Source organism: Aedes albopictus, chromosome 2, assembly GCF_035046485.1.
Source record: "Aedes albopictus strain Foshan chromosome 2, AalbF5, whole genome shotgun sequence".
NCBI lineage: Eukaryota > Metazoa > Arthropoda > Insecta > Diptera > Culicidae > Aedes > Aedes albopictus.
In genome coordinates, this window is record NC_085137.1 from 109,422,933 (window position 1) to 109,438,789 (window position 15,857).

At 39.5% G+C, this 15,857-nt stretch overlaps 1 protein-coding gene across 1 annotated transcript in view; it reads right to left on the reverse strand.

Annotated features, from left to right (window-relative positions):
- LOC109429462 (U6 snRNA-associated Sm-like protein LSm4) overlaps positions 1 to 15,857 on the reverse strand; it is a 20,874-nt gene continuing 5,017 nt past the window's right edge. The window contains exons 3-4 of the mRNA XM_019705415.3: positions 1,103 to 1,201; positions 1 to 470 (exon numbers count right to left, since the gene is read on the reverse strand). Of these exons, the coding sequence (XP_019560960.1) occupies positions 147 to 470; positions 1,103 to 1,201 (423 nt within the window). The 3' untranslated portion in view covers positions 1 to 146. The remainder of the gene's footprint in view (positions 471 to 1,102; positions 1,202 to 15,857) is intronic.

The window sequence follows — 15,857 nt, forward strand, 5'->3', positions numbered from 1 at the left end:
TCGTTTCTTCCCGAACACACAAAAGCATATTTTTTATTCATGTTTTCTCTGAAAACGTTCCTCGATTTTCTTTTTTCACACTTTACGGTCAACAGACGGCACCCAATCGATCGTCAACGGCATCATGGCAGCGGCGGCGGTGCCAATTACTTCTTGTTGAGCGCGTTCCGATTCGGATTTCCAAGTCCAGACCGATTGCCCGCTCGGTTGCCGAAGGTGTTCCTATTATTGGCGTTGGCATTATTGCGTCCCCCACCACCAGCTCCTCCCGGTCCGCCTCGGCCACCCTGTTGGCCACCACCGCCCCCGCCCTGACCACGGCCGCCGCCCTTGTTCAGCTCGGTTCGGTTCCGCGATTTGGCCTGCACGTCCTCCTTCACCATGTCGATCACCTCGTCCGGAATGCGCAGATACTTGATCGTACTGCCGCGGATGTAACATTCGGGCATTCGCCAAAATTTATCACCATCCTGCGGGGTGTGAAATGGACGAATCGAACAAGAAGGAAAACTCAGGTTTACGAATTAATTTACAGTGACGCGGAAACTTATCCGTACAGAGATTATTTTAAAATAAAAAAAAAGTCTTTTTTTATGATTACATCTTTTTAATAAACTGTATAATAGTTATTTATCCAACGAGGCTTTCAGCCTTTCCGAGTTGGAAAAATTTAAAGAGCTCTGAAAAAATCGAGTTTTGCAACGAGCGCATACAAAATTTCATGCAATGTTTTTTTTTTCATTAAACAAAGCAAACTCGGATGAATTGCATAATGTGCATTATGCAATTATTCAAGTTTAAATTAATTAGTGCGGAAAAGTAGGTAATTATTCTACTGAAATGAGTACTATAAAGTAAAAATTATGACACTGAATTGAATTAAAATATGTTATCCATATGTGTTGAAAGATTATTACGTTCGTAATCTCTGTACGGACAAATTTCTGACACACTGCATGTTCTCTATTATGGCAAACGATCGCCCCCATACATGTCAACCACGCGGCATCGGCAGGAGAATATCCATTTCACAGACTCCCGCGCGCGCGCCACGGGTCCAGCCAACGAACGAACGCTATACATACGATTGTTCTTTTCTCACCTTTGATGTGCAGATGACCTCACGAAGATTGATGTTCATCCAGGTGTCGCAGCTTACCAAGTGGCCGTTGTAGGTTTCGCCATTTTTGAGCTCCACCAACTGTGCGCCGTGCGGGTGATGCGAGGGAGGATGACGATTTCGTTTTTGGTTAACGACCCACGGTTGCATGCGGTAAACGAGAAGAGAAAAAAAAAAGCCGTCAATTAGTTGTTTTCTGCTCGTTAACATGCAATAAGATGTAGCGGATGTGGGCAATGGTTCTGTATCAGAAGCGCGTAAAAGTGGACGACGGGTGACGGAAATCACAGGCGACAATAGCAAAGACTCGGAGACTTGGAAGCCTCAGGAAGCGGCGAACCTAAAACAGCGATTCTATAAAGTTTTTGAAAAGAAGCTGAGAAATCTGAGCAAATGATTTTAAGCAGTTGATAATCAAAAGCTAGTCGATATAATTGAATCGAAAAATATAGGGTGTTCGTTATTTATACCTCAAAGCTCAAAGACGTTTTGCACAAATGGCAATATTGACCTAGAAGGGGAAAATATTATTTTGCATGTAAAAAGCCACGACATACATACATACATTTATTTGTTCATCATTATTGAGACAAGACATAGGGGAGACTGAGGAGACTTGATCCCTGGGGAGACTTGTTTCCCCCATATTTGCTCGGAAACAAAAACATTTTTCTTCTAGCACATGTTTTCCAAAACTACTCCTGGACAAACGACTATGTTTTGGCTACATGTGATTTCGATTGTGCATTGCATTATTTTTTAACGGCTGATGGTTTGTTTTCAGTCCTTCAGAAACCTTTTAGGCGATTCCGAAAAATCTCAATAACTTTGTGAAAATTGAACCAAATCGTGTCAAAATTTCACAGCACATAGTTTAAATAAAATACTTTCAAACTTATTTTTCCAAATAAGGCTGTTGTTAACATATTTTAATAAATTCAGCTTAGTATACACAACAGTGACATGGGGAGACTTGATCCCTCGAGGATTACACACACATTATACATGTGAAAAATAAAATTCTAATCGGAAGCCTCTATTTACTTGGATTTCTTGTCTATTCAACGATAAAATGTGTCAGATAATTATAACTTTAGTACAAACCAAGAAAAGGGGGATCAAGTCTCCCCATTTTCAAAATACGGCATATTCTTAAAAATTTAAGGAAATCTTACAATTTCAAACACTCCATATTCATCGAAAATACAAGAAAACTCGAAAAAAAAATGAATAGGAAGTCTCTGGAATTATTACCCCTGGAATTATTAACCATGTGCTCAAAGGGGGATCAAGTGTCACCCATTTTTGAAAAACACATCATAAGACATGCCTCCATAAAAACAACCGTTTTGAAAACTTCAACAATAATTTAAAGGTCTGCTGTTGTGTATTAACTTGCAATAGATGTTTACCTGCCATTTTGTACGGAAATCGGATCTAGTTTTATGTTTTTTCTTAAAGTTTTAGGTAGGCGGATGTAAATTTTTTTCGCTGTCATTTTTTTTCGTTTCCGCGAGTTTTCGATTTAGGATTAATTAAGTTAATATTGGAATGTATTTTAACTTCCAGGAGTTTTAGTTTAAACAATATGTTTTCCTGGACTTCACGAATAGGCAGACAGAAGAAAAAATATCAAAAAGTGTTTCCTGAGCATTTAAACCCGGTGCGAGTGGTGTGAGGGACGTGTGGTTCTTTCGTTAGTGCAGTTGCAATCACGTTGATCGGAATGGGGTCGAAAAAGTGCATTTCTTATCTTTCTGGGTTCGATGGTGGTCCCATTGGCCGTCATCTGTTGGAAATTTGAGGTGTTTCACTCTGCTGGTAGTGCTGGTCAAGTTGTGAAAGTGTGTATGCGTGCGCACTATAACTCCTGCTCCTGCTGATGATGTTGGTGCATATTTATGTTTGGAGCGTTGCAGATCAATTGCACTCAAAGTGAGAAAATGCATTCGTGAGTTTTGTTTTTCAACTCTGACTTCTCCGGGGGAGACTCCGGCACACTACTAGACAATCTGTCGGTTGACTGATTTTGGTGGAAACAGACTTTTTCAAATCATCGAGTAGTGCTCACGTGTAAATGAGGGGCAGTGTTATTGTTGAGAAACTGGTTTGCGTGGAATTTGGCTGGTAGAGAACATCTCAATGTTGTTCTCTGGCAGACGTGACAGTATATCGCTTGGTGTAGGACTAGCAATGGAGCAATAGGAGGATGCATCCCACGGTGTGTCTAAAACCGTTATTAACAAAATAAAATACCCATCTTAGCGATACCCAGCATTCGAAAGATATAGTATCCAGGTATCATCTCTGAAATTTTGGAAATGTTTCATCGAGGGAATTGATAGTTTGAGCGATTTGAAATTTTAGGGCGATTTTCAATGAAATTCTCTTTGAAATATTAATGTTCAATCGTGGTTATATCACGATCGTGGCTATCGACCTGTACCTCATAAATGTGGAATTCGACATTCGAAACGTATGGTATTTGAGTATTGTTACTGAAATTTTGAGAACAGTTTATCCACGAAATCAAAAGTTATCGTGAATTGAATTTTTAATCCAAATCCATAGGTTTTTACAGTACTTATGGCAAATAAACGGTTACCATTTACTACAAATAACCAAAATCAGCTCAAATGCCCGCTATTGTAGTCAATTGTACAAAAAGATGTACTTTATTTCCCTTTCCCCCCATGGTACTGTCATCAAATTGATAACTGCTACATCACTTCCTTTCTTCACTTATATTGTCCATTGTTCTTATAAAACTAAAACACTTAAAACTAAAACTTAACACTTGAGCACAGCTCTCACTTTCACTCTCTAGACTTCCCCATCTAGACTTCCCTATAGACTAACTCCTATCAACTGTCTTCTATAAACTCAACTATTAACTGACTACATACTGACTGCCTCCCTCTGAACATAGTAATGTCTTTTATAAGTTGGCTTTCAAGTAATATTTATGACTGACTTTGGGTGTTAACGAACATTCGTTGAACCCCACGTGACTCGCTATTTACTATTTACATTAACGGTGGTTCGTAGATTCCAATGTGCTCGCTCGGAGCGTTCTGACCTCTAGGTCTTTGTTTATCTTAACGGTGAACCGTTGATTCACATGTGCGTACTCGGGCGACACATTATATTTACTGTTTTTACATTTAAACGCAAACTTTATCGCTACTAGGGTAAAAGTGCCAATGTTCCACATAAGTGACAATTACATTATATCTACTGAGGAATCCTAATTAATATGGATTAGTAAGGGTGATAACGACTTAGGGTCGTTACACAATCACAGCATTCAATAGTTGGATGAAATAGAATTTCGATGTCTTGGACATACAGCATCTCCCCCATGTTTCGGCAAAAGGGTTCCCAGCGACCCTCTCAGTAGTTTGCCTCTAAACACATTAGGAGATTTCTCAGTGTATTCTCAGAATTGCTTAACGTGGAACCGCTAAACATGAAACTCAGGGAATTGATACAAACTTTGCAATCAACGTGGTATATGAATGGTCAAGGGACGTCTAGCGGATCTGTAACGATGCTTACCAGAAATTGAGAAGGGGAAGCAGCATTTTTTGTAATGTGTAGAAGCGAGTCAGCAATAAAAGCAAATTATTGGGCGATTTTTATTAGCCTCACGGCATGGTGAAGTAGCGTTGTCATCATTTTTGCACGCGAAAACATCTAAGTTTGTAAGTGAAACTCCATGTTTGTTGAGTAAATGAGCCCCTAGTTAACGGTATGAATCAGGAGTTGATATAGACTGCCACTCCCCAACCTGCTTTGCACATAACTCTTGGAACACATTGTACAAAGCCGCCAAAAAAGCAAGTCCTGAAAAGGTACAGTTGTGGTCCATGACGGCTGTTGTGAGACATCAGCAACGAACGTATGACTTCACAGGAAAAGCATGTCACAATTTAATGGACGCTTTGATGGTTCTTGTTGGAGGTTCTAAGCTACACGATCTTTTAAATGTAAGCGTTAAATTAACTATAATGGTTTAATAATAATTATATTTCAGGAATTAAAACTCTACAAAGACATCTATAGAGCGTGTTTCATCCAGACTATACTACGTTGAAGACTAGATTTAAAACGATATGGGAGATCCTTAATTTGTCAAATTTTTCGATGTTTCATATTTTGCAGTTCCAGTTGCTGGTCTGAGATGATACATACTGGAAAATCTCTTGGTATGTTCGGAGAGCAAGCTACTGAGAGCGTTCCCAGCAATTTTTCAGAAACATGGGAGAGATATAGTATGCTCTGGACTTCTAAACCCTTTTTCAAGCAGCTGTTGATTGCTGTGATTGACTACAACAGCGGGCATTCGAATTTGGTTTTGGTTATTTGTAGTAAATAGTAACTGTTTAATTATTATAGATACTCTAAAAGCCTATGGATTTGGTTTAAAAATTCAATTCGCGATAACTTTTGATTTCGTGGATAAAATGTTCTCAAATTTTCAGTAACGATATTCGAATACCATACGTTTCAAATGTTGAATTCCAAATTTATGAGGGACGACAAGTCGATAGCCACGGTCATGATACAACCACGATTGAAGATTAAAAGTTCAAAGAGAATTTCATTGAAAATTGCCTTAAAATTTCAAATCGCTCAAACTATCAATTCCCTCGATGAAACATTTCCAAAATTTCAAAGATGATACCTGGATACCATATCTTTCGAATGCTGGGTACCGCTAAAATGGGTATTTTATTTTGTTAATAACGGTTTTAGACACACCGTGATCCCTGATTTGGTGAGTTCGTTTTATGCTGTTGTTGTATTGTGGAAGCTTGCTAAAATATTTTTCATGGTGGCGATAATATCCAGATCCAACCTAAGTTCATATTCTTGCTGAAATTATCATTCAAATATTTTTGGTAGAATGGCATATTTGTGTCAATTTCCTGTTTTTGTTGCGCTTACTATATGGGCTTATATTTCTAAACATTTGGGGAAGGGATCATTTTACTTTTTTTTTCATTTCAGAGAGCGAGTAATGGCGCTTAAGCCTAGGCTTTGAAGCCAGGACACATGGAGAAATGCCTGTGCCCCAACCCAGGAGAAGATGCCAACTATAACGGAGTGTGCATTAACCTTCTTAGCAGCACCACTCCCAACGATTCTATATTCAAACACAATTCCCCTAAAACGAAACGGTTGGTACGGTTGTCCCCGTTTCTTCCTTCATTCAATTCAAAAAGGTTTGTCAATCATGTTATTCATAAGTGGATAACCTGATTGCCTTAAGTTTTTGAATTATCTTCCAACCCATTAGTCTGCACAGTGGGCCTGGCCGTTTTAATATTTGTGTCCCATCATCTCTGATATGCTGCAAATATTAATGTTGACAAGAAAATATCGGAAGAAATTTTGATATTTCCAGGATGCTTTTCAATACTGGCTGTGCAAGCGCTAGATTAGATTAGATTAGATTAGATTTCTTAAAGTTCTGGCAACACTGTTGTTGTGGCTTGAACGGTTTCTTCTTGGTGCTCTGTTTTGTATCAACTTTAAGTGTGAAAAAACGCAGATTAATTACAAGTAACGGTTTGTAGACCTCAGCTATCACCCTGTGTAACCTCTGGAAGTGTAGTGCTCAACGCTAATTACCTTTATGATTAAAATTATAGTGTTTTGTTGAAGCATTTTATTCACATGATGCTCGAGGCCACTCAAAATACACATCGGTAAAGACGTATGTATGTTATTCTGTGTTGCTGCTGTGTGAGTGTGTGACTGTGGCTGCTGTTTTGGTAGTTTGTATTGTTCTGTGCTTCTATTCCATAGTGTGAAAGTCATCTAAGAGTTCTGCTCGATTTGTCATATATCTAGAACATCCACATTATACGCTGCACGATAAGACAGCCTTTGAAGAACTAAAAGCCGAGCTTTGTATGCAGTTGTGCTCAGACAACCAGCATGCAATTTGCGGAAGCTGAGGAATAGTCTGGTGCGAAATATATTAAGGCTAAGCTTTGCATGGAACTGTGCTCAGACAGCTCCCATGCAATTTGCGAAGCTTTAAAATCTAGTACTACCGTATCGTACAGTATATATAAAAAAAAGCTAAGCTTTGTGTGCGGTTGTGCTCAGACAACTTGCAGGCAATTTGCGGAAGCTAAGAAATAATCTAGTACGAAATATATTAAGGCTAAGCTTTGTATGGCACTGTGCTCAGACAGCTCCCATGCAATTTGTGAAGCTACAAAATCTAGTACTACCTCGCCGTATATATACAAACAAGCTAAGCTTTGTGTGCAGCTGTGCTCAGACAGTGTGCAGGCAAATTGCGAGAGCTACAAAAAGTCAAGTATAACCACCGTGTATATGGTATAATCAAGCTGAGCTCTGCATGTAGCTGTGCTCAGACAGTTTACATGCTAGTTGCAAGGCTGCAAAAGATTGTATCTAATATACAAAAGCTAAGCGTTGTAGGCGACTGTGCTCAGACAGTTTGTGTACAATTGGCGATAGCTGTGGTTGAGTAACAACTATTCCAATAAACCTGTATTCGAAGCGTCTAATTGTGAATTGCGGTTCTTTCTGGCAGGCTAGAGCTGAACTGTGTATGCAGCTGTGCTCAGACAGTTTGGATGCAATCTGTAAAGCTGTGGTCGTGACGAGGAAGATTTAATAATTGGATAGAAGGAGACAGACAAAAACAGCGACTCTTGTGATCATTAACACGGTGGGGTCAAAATTAAGAACATCAGTACAAAACTCAGCTGTATGGAAGTATGAATGCTCGTATAAGTGTTATTCCTTTACTTGATTAGAGTCCGACATGCAACTGTGAATAAAGTACAAAAAAATAAAAGAAAAAATCGGCAAGGAATGCAGCTTGGGCATCTTAGCTTCCTGAAGTTGTACATATTATTAAATTTTAAATAACTTGCTAGTAATTTATTACTCTGCGTATTCTTCATAACTCAAGGTTGGATTTATTTTATTGTTATTATTTTTCATCTATAATTATATATTTTTTTTTATGTTAATAGAGGTAAGTTGATTTTTCCTTCGAGCCGTACTATATCAGATTGTGATTTTTTTTATTTTTATTATTATTATTATTTTTTTTTTAATAAAGTTTTCATTTATTTATTATTGATTTATTTATTTATTTATATAATATTTATTTATTTATTTAATATTTATCTGTTTTTTAACTTATTTGTTTACCAAATTTATTTATTATTTATTCGTGTTGGATCTGAACTGATTTCATATTTTTGGGACTCTTCCTGCTTCTCAATTCAAAAAATGGAAAAAAGAACTCTCGATTGTTTAATATGCAGGAAAGCAGAATCAGATTGTGAAAAAATGATCACCTGCATGTACTGCTTCTCAAGCTTCCACTTAAAGTGCAAAAATATTCATGCGAAAGCCAAAAAACATAATTTTCTCTGTACCTCCAAATGCGCTGAGTTTTTCCAACGTATCTTGGAAATGTCAAATTCGAAATCATCAATGATATCCCAAGTTAGCACTGAACTGAAATCAACAACTGATCAAGTGGTTTCTGAAATGAGAACTATTAAAACCGAAGTTAATGCTGTTATCACCGCCGTTGAAAAATCTCAAGACTATCTTTCATCTAAGTTTGATATCATTGTGTCAGAGTTCAAAACATTGAAAGCAGAAAATGAGTATCTCAAACAGCAGATCGACGAGCTGAAACGAGATCAAACATTATTGAAAGCGTCAGTCCAAAAAATGGAGCGCTCGGTGGAAAGTGCTGATAAAGAAGCAGTTTGTAATAATGCGATGATCTTTGGCCTACCATGTACTTCTGGGGAAAATCTCACAGGCATGGTTCATAAAGTTTTTAGCAAAATTGATGCAAGCCTAAACGATAAGTCTCTGGTGTCTGTAACAAGACTATATAAACCAAACAAACCGAACACCATGGTTCCCATAAGAGTAGTGTTTAACTCCAAAGCTGTTAAAGAACATGTCTTGAAAAAGAAAAAAGAATTAGGAGAACTCTTATCTACATCCATCGATGAGTCACTAGTTTCTGAGGGAAAGTCTACTTATGTAGTTATTCGCGAAGAGCTTACTCCGTCTACCATAAAACTACTGAAAGAAATACGTGCAGTGCAGCATAAAGTTAATCTCAAATTTGTTTGGCCTGGTAAAAACGGTGATATTTACGTTAAACAGAACGAAAATTCAAAGCCTCGTGTTATTCAAAGCCATGAAGACTTTGCCTCGTTTATGGAAATGCTCGGAAAGTGATAGGGAATTTCGTTTCACTTCAAATGTGTTTGTATTGATTTTAAAATATTCATAATGGCGAATATAGTAAATTTATCTCATGATAATGTTGATGATTTCAATAAAAATGTGTCAAATCCAAATATGAAAAGTATTCGTTTTCTGCAATGGAATGTGAGAGGGCTCAATGTTGTTGGAAAGTTTGATGATGTATTGGAATTCATAGACAACGTATGTGTTCCTCTTGATGTTATCGTATTAGGTGAGACCATGTTGAAAGATGCGAACTGTTCTTTGTTAAATATGCGTGGTTTTAGTGCTATATTTTCATGTAGGGAAAATTCATCTGGAGGATTGGCTCTATTTATTAGGAATACAATTGATTTTCGAACTATTAAGAACGTATCTGTTGATGGTTTTCATCATATACATATTGAGTTAAAGCTTAATGGTATATTTTATGATGTCCATGGTGTTTACCGGCCTCCATCCTATGATTTTAATAGTTTCCATACTATGCTAGAAGCATGGCTTACGGAAGCATCTCCAAGTCGCCCGTTACTTATCTTTGGGGACATAAATATACCAATGAACTTAGTAAATAATAATGTGGTCGTTAAATATAAAAATTTGTTAGAATGCTACGGTTGTCTCTGCACGAATACTCATGTTACTAGACCACTGAGTAACAATATTTTGGACCATGTAGTATGCAAACTGGATAATGCCTCTTCCATACAAAATGATACCATTTATAGCGCAGTCAGTGATCATCTTCCTGTTCTAACTAGTCTAAGTTTATCAGCCGAAGTTAACCGAGTAGAACTCAGCCAAAACATAATTGATCATGGAAAAGTGAATGTCAATTTCTCTAACTATATTAACAGCATTGGTAGAATCGATGATGTTAATACATGCCTCGAAAACATAATTGAAAGTTATAACAAAATTCTTCAGGATTGTACAACCGTAAGGAAAAAATCAGTTAATATCAAAGGTACGCAGTGCCCATGGATGTCTCTAAATCTTTGGCAACTCATTAAACTTTAAAACAAATATCTAAAGAAATTCAAACGGAATCCCACTGATCAATACATTAAGTCCATGCTAGATCATCTCTCTAAAAAAGTAGAAAAAACTAAAAGATCATGTAAAAGAGCTTATTACGAAAATATTTTGAACAACACCACTCACAGTAAGCTATGGAAGCATATCAATATTTTGTTTGGGCGCAATAGCAAACCCAAGCAATCCTTTTTAGTTGTGAATGAACGTCATATTATGGATGATAGGGAAAAATGTGATTTATTCAATGACTTCTTCTCAAATATTGGTGGAAGCCTAGCTAGCCAAATTCCTCATTCCGAAAGAAATAATCCATTAACAAATGTTAACAGGGTACGTGAATCAATTTACTTGAGGCCGAGTACTCCGAATGAAATAGCTTGTGTCATATCTGCTTTGAAAACAAATAAAGCACCAGGTCCGGATAATATACCAACAAACGTAGTAAAGACTAATGCTCTTGCTTTCTCGCGTATATTGAACAACTGCTTCAACAAAATGGTAGAAACTGGTATATATCCAGATTGTCTAAAGTTGGCAAAGGTTACCCCTATCTTTAAATCAGGAGACCCAAGTTTACTTGATAATTACAGACCCATATCAACCCTCTCAGTCTTCAACAAAGTTTTTGAAAAATTGTTAGCAAACCGTTTGATTGATTTTTTTGAGAGAAACCAAGTTTTATATGCTTACCAATATGGTTTTCGGCAAGCATGTAGTACTGCTACTGCGATCACAGAACTAGTAGACTTTGTACTTCAAGAAATAGATTCTAAAAAAATAGTAGGAGCGCTCTTTATAGATCTCAAAAAGGCCTTCGACACATTGAACCACGATATTCTACTCAAAAAGTTGTATGCTTACGGTATTAGAGGAATTGTGTTTGATCTATTTAAAAATTATTTAACCAACAGAAGACAATATGTTTGTCTAAATGGCTATAAAAGTGCTATTGGAGAGGTAAACAATGGAGTACCGCAGGGCAGCAACATTGGTCCATTACTATTTCTTGTTTATATTAATGACTTAGGGAACTTACCACTTAAGGGAGTGCCTAGGTTGTTCGCAGACGATACTGCATTGTTCTATCCTAGCAATAATCCGCAAACGGTAATTGACCACATGAATAGCGATCTACAAAAATTAAAGTCGTACTTTTCGAATAATCTTTTGTCTTTAAATATCAAAAAAACCAAATATATGATTTTCAGATCTTCGAAAAAAATATTGCCAGAACATTTGGATCCTAAGCTAGATGGTGACTCAATTGAAAAAGTTGATTCGTTTAAATATCTTGGTATTTTTTTAGACTCCAAATTCTCATGGGAAGTACAGATATCTCATATCGAAAGGAAAATTTCAAGTTTATGTGGTATCTTAAGCCGAGTTCAAGGTTTTGTGCCACGTCATGTTTCAATGAAATTTTACTATGCACATATTCATTCTCTTTTGCAATACATAATAACAGTATGGGGTCGGGCATGTAAATCTAGGCTAATGCGACTACAAGTCTTGCAAAACAGATGCCTCAAAATAATCTTCAGGTTACCTCATTTGTATCCAACATTTGATCTTTATGCAAATTTATCTCACAATATTTTGCCACTTTTGGGCCTATGTGAATTACAAACACTTCACATGGTTCATAAAATTAGACATAATAGTAGGACACATTCTAACATTGTTTTGAACACCATTTCACAAACTCGCACTACCAGGCAAGCTGGAAATCTAGCACTTATTCGGGCCGCATCGAATCAAGGGCAACGGCGTTTCTCATACGTAGGACCACTGAAATATAATGCCTTACCAAATGATTTGAAGCTTATCATAAATTCAAATCTGTTTAAATTTAAAATCAAAAAGTACCTCAAAGGAAAAATCAATGATTTCTTACTCTAACCGTTCAAGCCATAACTTTAACTTTAACTTTAACTTTATAATTTATAGTTGAAATTCTGTTATTCTCGTATTTTGTATTTAGTAGAAGTTATTAATGGATCCCTTAAAAGGAGATAATCTCCACTGGGCATCCAATTAATTTACTTACCAATTTTCCCTTTCATGTGTTATTTATTTTTCTTTTTTTTTTTTTTTTTTAAAATTTCTTTGTATTTGTGAATTTTAACTTATTGCTAATTCTTCACAATTTATTTTTCGAATATCATAATAACTCAGCTCATGTTTATTGTTCCGTAATAAATTTTCGATTGTTGCCAGTTGCAGAGCTGAATTAGTAGCGTCCATTACCAGGAGTCTCAGGAATGAGGCTTTTGGTATGGGGGAAAGTGGCGGGTAAAAAAAAAAAAAAAAAAAAAAAAAAAAAAAAAAAAAAAAAAAAAAAAAAAAAAAAAGTTTTAGGTAAATTAAGAAAAAGGGATCAAGTCTCCCCAGTCTCCCCTAATCAACAATAGTACGCCACAATACTCGGTTTGTGGCTGCCGCTCTCCATTCTCGGTAGCGCCTAATGCTCGCCAGATCACGCTCCACCTGGTCCGCCCATCGTGCTTTCTGCGCTCCACGCCTTCTTGTGCCAACCGGATCAGTTGCAAACACCAGCTTTGCAGGGTTGTTGTCCTGCATTCTGGCAACATGCCCTGCCCACCGGCTTTGGCCACCTTCTGGATGCTGGGTTCGCCGTAAAGTGAAGCGAGCTCGTGGTTCATCCTTCTCCTGCACATCGCCGAAGATCGTCCTTAGCACGCGTCGCTCGAAAACTCCAAGTACTTGCAGGTCCTCCTCGAGCATAGTCCATGTCTCGTGCCCGTAGAGGACCACCGATCTTGTTAGCGTTTTGTACATGGTGCATTTGGTGCGTGGGTGAATCTTTTTCAACCGCAGTTTCTTCTGGAGCCCGTAGTAGGCCCGACTGCCGCTGATGATGCGCCTCCAAATTTCACGGCTCACGTTGTTGTCAGCCGTCAGTAAGGATCCGAGGTAGACGAATTCCTCCACCACCTCGAAAGTATCCCCGTCTATCGTAACATTACTACCCAGACGGATCCGGTCGTGTTCGATTCCGCCTACCAGCATGTGCTTTGTTTTTGAGGTATTCACCACCAGTCCGACCTTTGCTGCTTCGCGTTTCAGGCGGGTGTACAGCTCTGCCACCGTTCCAAATGTTCTAGCAATAATGTCCATGTCGTCCGCAAAGCACACAAATTGTCCAGATTTTGTGAAAATCGTTCCCCGGCTGTTGAGCCCAGCTCGTCGCATCACACCTTCCAGAGCGATGTTGAAGAGTAGGCATGAGAGTCCATCACCTTGTCGCAGTCCCCGGCGAGATTCGAATGAACTGGATAGTTCACCCGAAACCTTTACGCAGTTTTGAACACCGTCCATCGTTGCTTTAATCAGTCTAGTTGGCTTCCCAGGAAAGCCGTTTTCGTCCATGATTCTCCATAGCTCTGCGCGGTCGATACTGTCGTATGCCGCTTTGAAGTCGATGAACAGGTGATGCGTTGGGACCTGGTATTCACGGCATTTCTGGAGGATTTGCCGAACGGTAAAGATCTGGTCCGTTGTCGACCGGCCGTCGATGAAGCCGGCTTGATAACTTCCCACGAATTCATTTGTTTTAGGTGACACACGACGGAAGATGATCTGGGATAGCACTTTGCAGGCAGCATTCAAAATAGTGATCGCCCTGAAGTTCTCACATTCCAAATGGTCGCCTTTCTTGTGAATGGGGCAGATTACCCCTTCCTTCCACTCCTCCGGTAACTGTTTGGTTTCCCAGATCCTGACTATCAGCCGATGCAGACAGCCAACTTTTCTGGGCCCATCTTGATGAGTTCAGCTGCGATACCATCCTTACCAGCTGCTTTGTTGGTTTTGAGCTGGTGAATGGCATCATTAACTTCCCTTAGCGTGGAAGTTGAATCACGTTGGATCATTTCCGTCCTTCGCTGCACTGAAAAACAAGGGAACCCAAATTTGAGTATTTTTAAACTCACTTTTGAGTTCTTTTTTGCATCCTGTTTCATTCGCTCTCTTTATTGTTGTCAGAGAGTGAATACAACCCAACAACCCAACTTTGAGAGTTCGATGCGGGAAGCCAAAATTGAGTAAGTGGCACAGTACCGAAAGTTGAGTAATTTTAACTGACGGTTGAGTAAAAAGAACCTTGAGTACCTAAACTTTGGCCGTATACGCCTAAATGCAAACTATCTACCTAAACATCGACTCCAGCAACTCAAAATTGGCTTTCCGCACGCAACCTCGAAGTTGGGTGGAATGAACTCACTTTTGGGTACTTTCGTTTTTCCGTGTGCACTGCCGTCGTCGTTCTCTCCGTTGCCGTGGGCTCCCGTGCCTACTTTCTCCACACCGTTCAGGTGCTGATCGAATGCTGCTTCCCCCTTTCGATCACCTCACGTCCGTCTGTCAGGAGGCCTCCGTCTTTATCCCTGCATATTTCGGCTCGCGGTACGAAGCCGCTGCGGGATGCGTTGAGCTTCTGATGGAACTTCCATGTTTCTTGGGAACGGCACAGCAGTTCCTTTTCTTCACACTCCGCTTCCTCCAGGCGGCGCTTTTTCTCCCGAAAGAGGCGGGTCTGCTGTTTCCGCTTCTGTTTTATAACGTTCCACGTTCTGTCGAGTCCTTGCTGCAGCATTATCGCCCTCGCTGCGTTCTTCTCCTCCAAACCGTTCTGCACTCTTCGTCGAACCATTCGTTTCGTCGATTCCGTTCCACGTACCCGATGGTGCTCTCGGCTGCGTTGTTGATGGCTGCTTTCACTGTACTCCAGCAGTCCCCTAGAGGGGCCTCATCGAGCTCGCCCTCGTCTGGCAACGCGGCCTCGAGATTCTGCGCGTATGCTGAGGCGATATCTGGTTGCTTCAGTCGCTCTAGGTTGTACCGTGGCGGTCGCCGGTATCGTACATTGTTGATATAGGAGAGTTTTGGGCGCAGTTTGACCATCACCAGATAGTGGTCGGAGTCGATGTTGGCGCCACGATAGGTCCTGACGTCGATAATGTCATAGAAGTGCCGTCCGTCAATCAGGACGTGGTCGATTTGCAATTTCGTCTGCTGTGGTGATCTGCAGGTGTAATGATAAGGGAGGCTGTGTCGAAAAAAGGTGCTACGTATGGCCATGTTTTTGGAGGCAGCAAAATCAACGAGTCGTAGGCCGTTCTCGTTCGTCAGCTGGTGGGCGCTGAACTTTCCAATCGTCGGTCTGAATTCCTCCTCCTGGCGTACCTCAGCGTATTGGTCTCCAATGATAATCTTGACATCGTGTTTTGGGCAGTTATCGTACTCGCGTTAGAGCTGCGCGTAGAATGCTTCCTTGTCTCATCAGGGCTTCCGCGTTGAGGGCTACCGACCCTTGACCTTCAGTTTGCACATTCTTTCGTTGATCCAGGAGGATACCTCCAATAGTTTCATCATGGATTTTTCAGGAATTCCGACAGCATTTCCT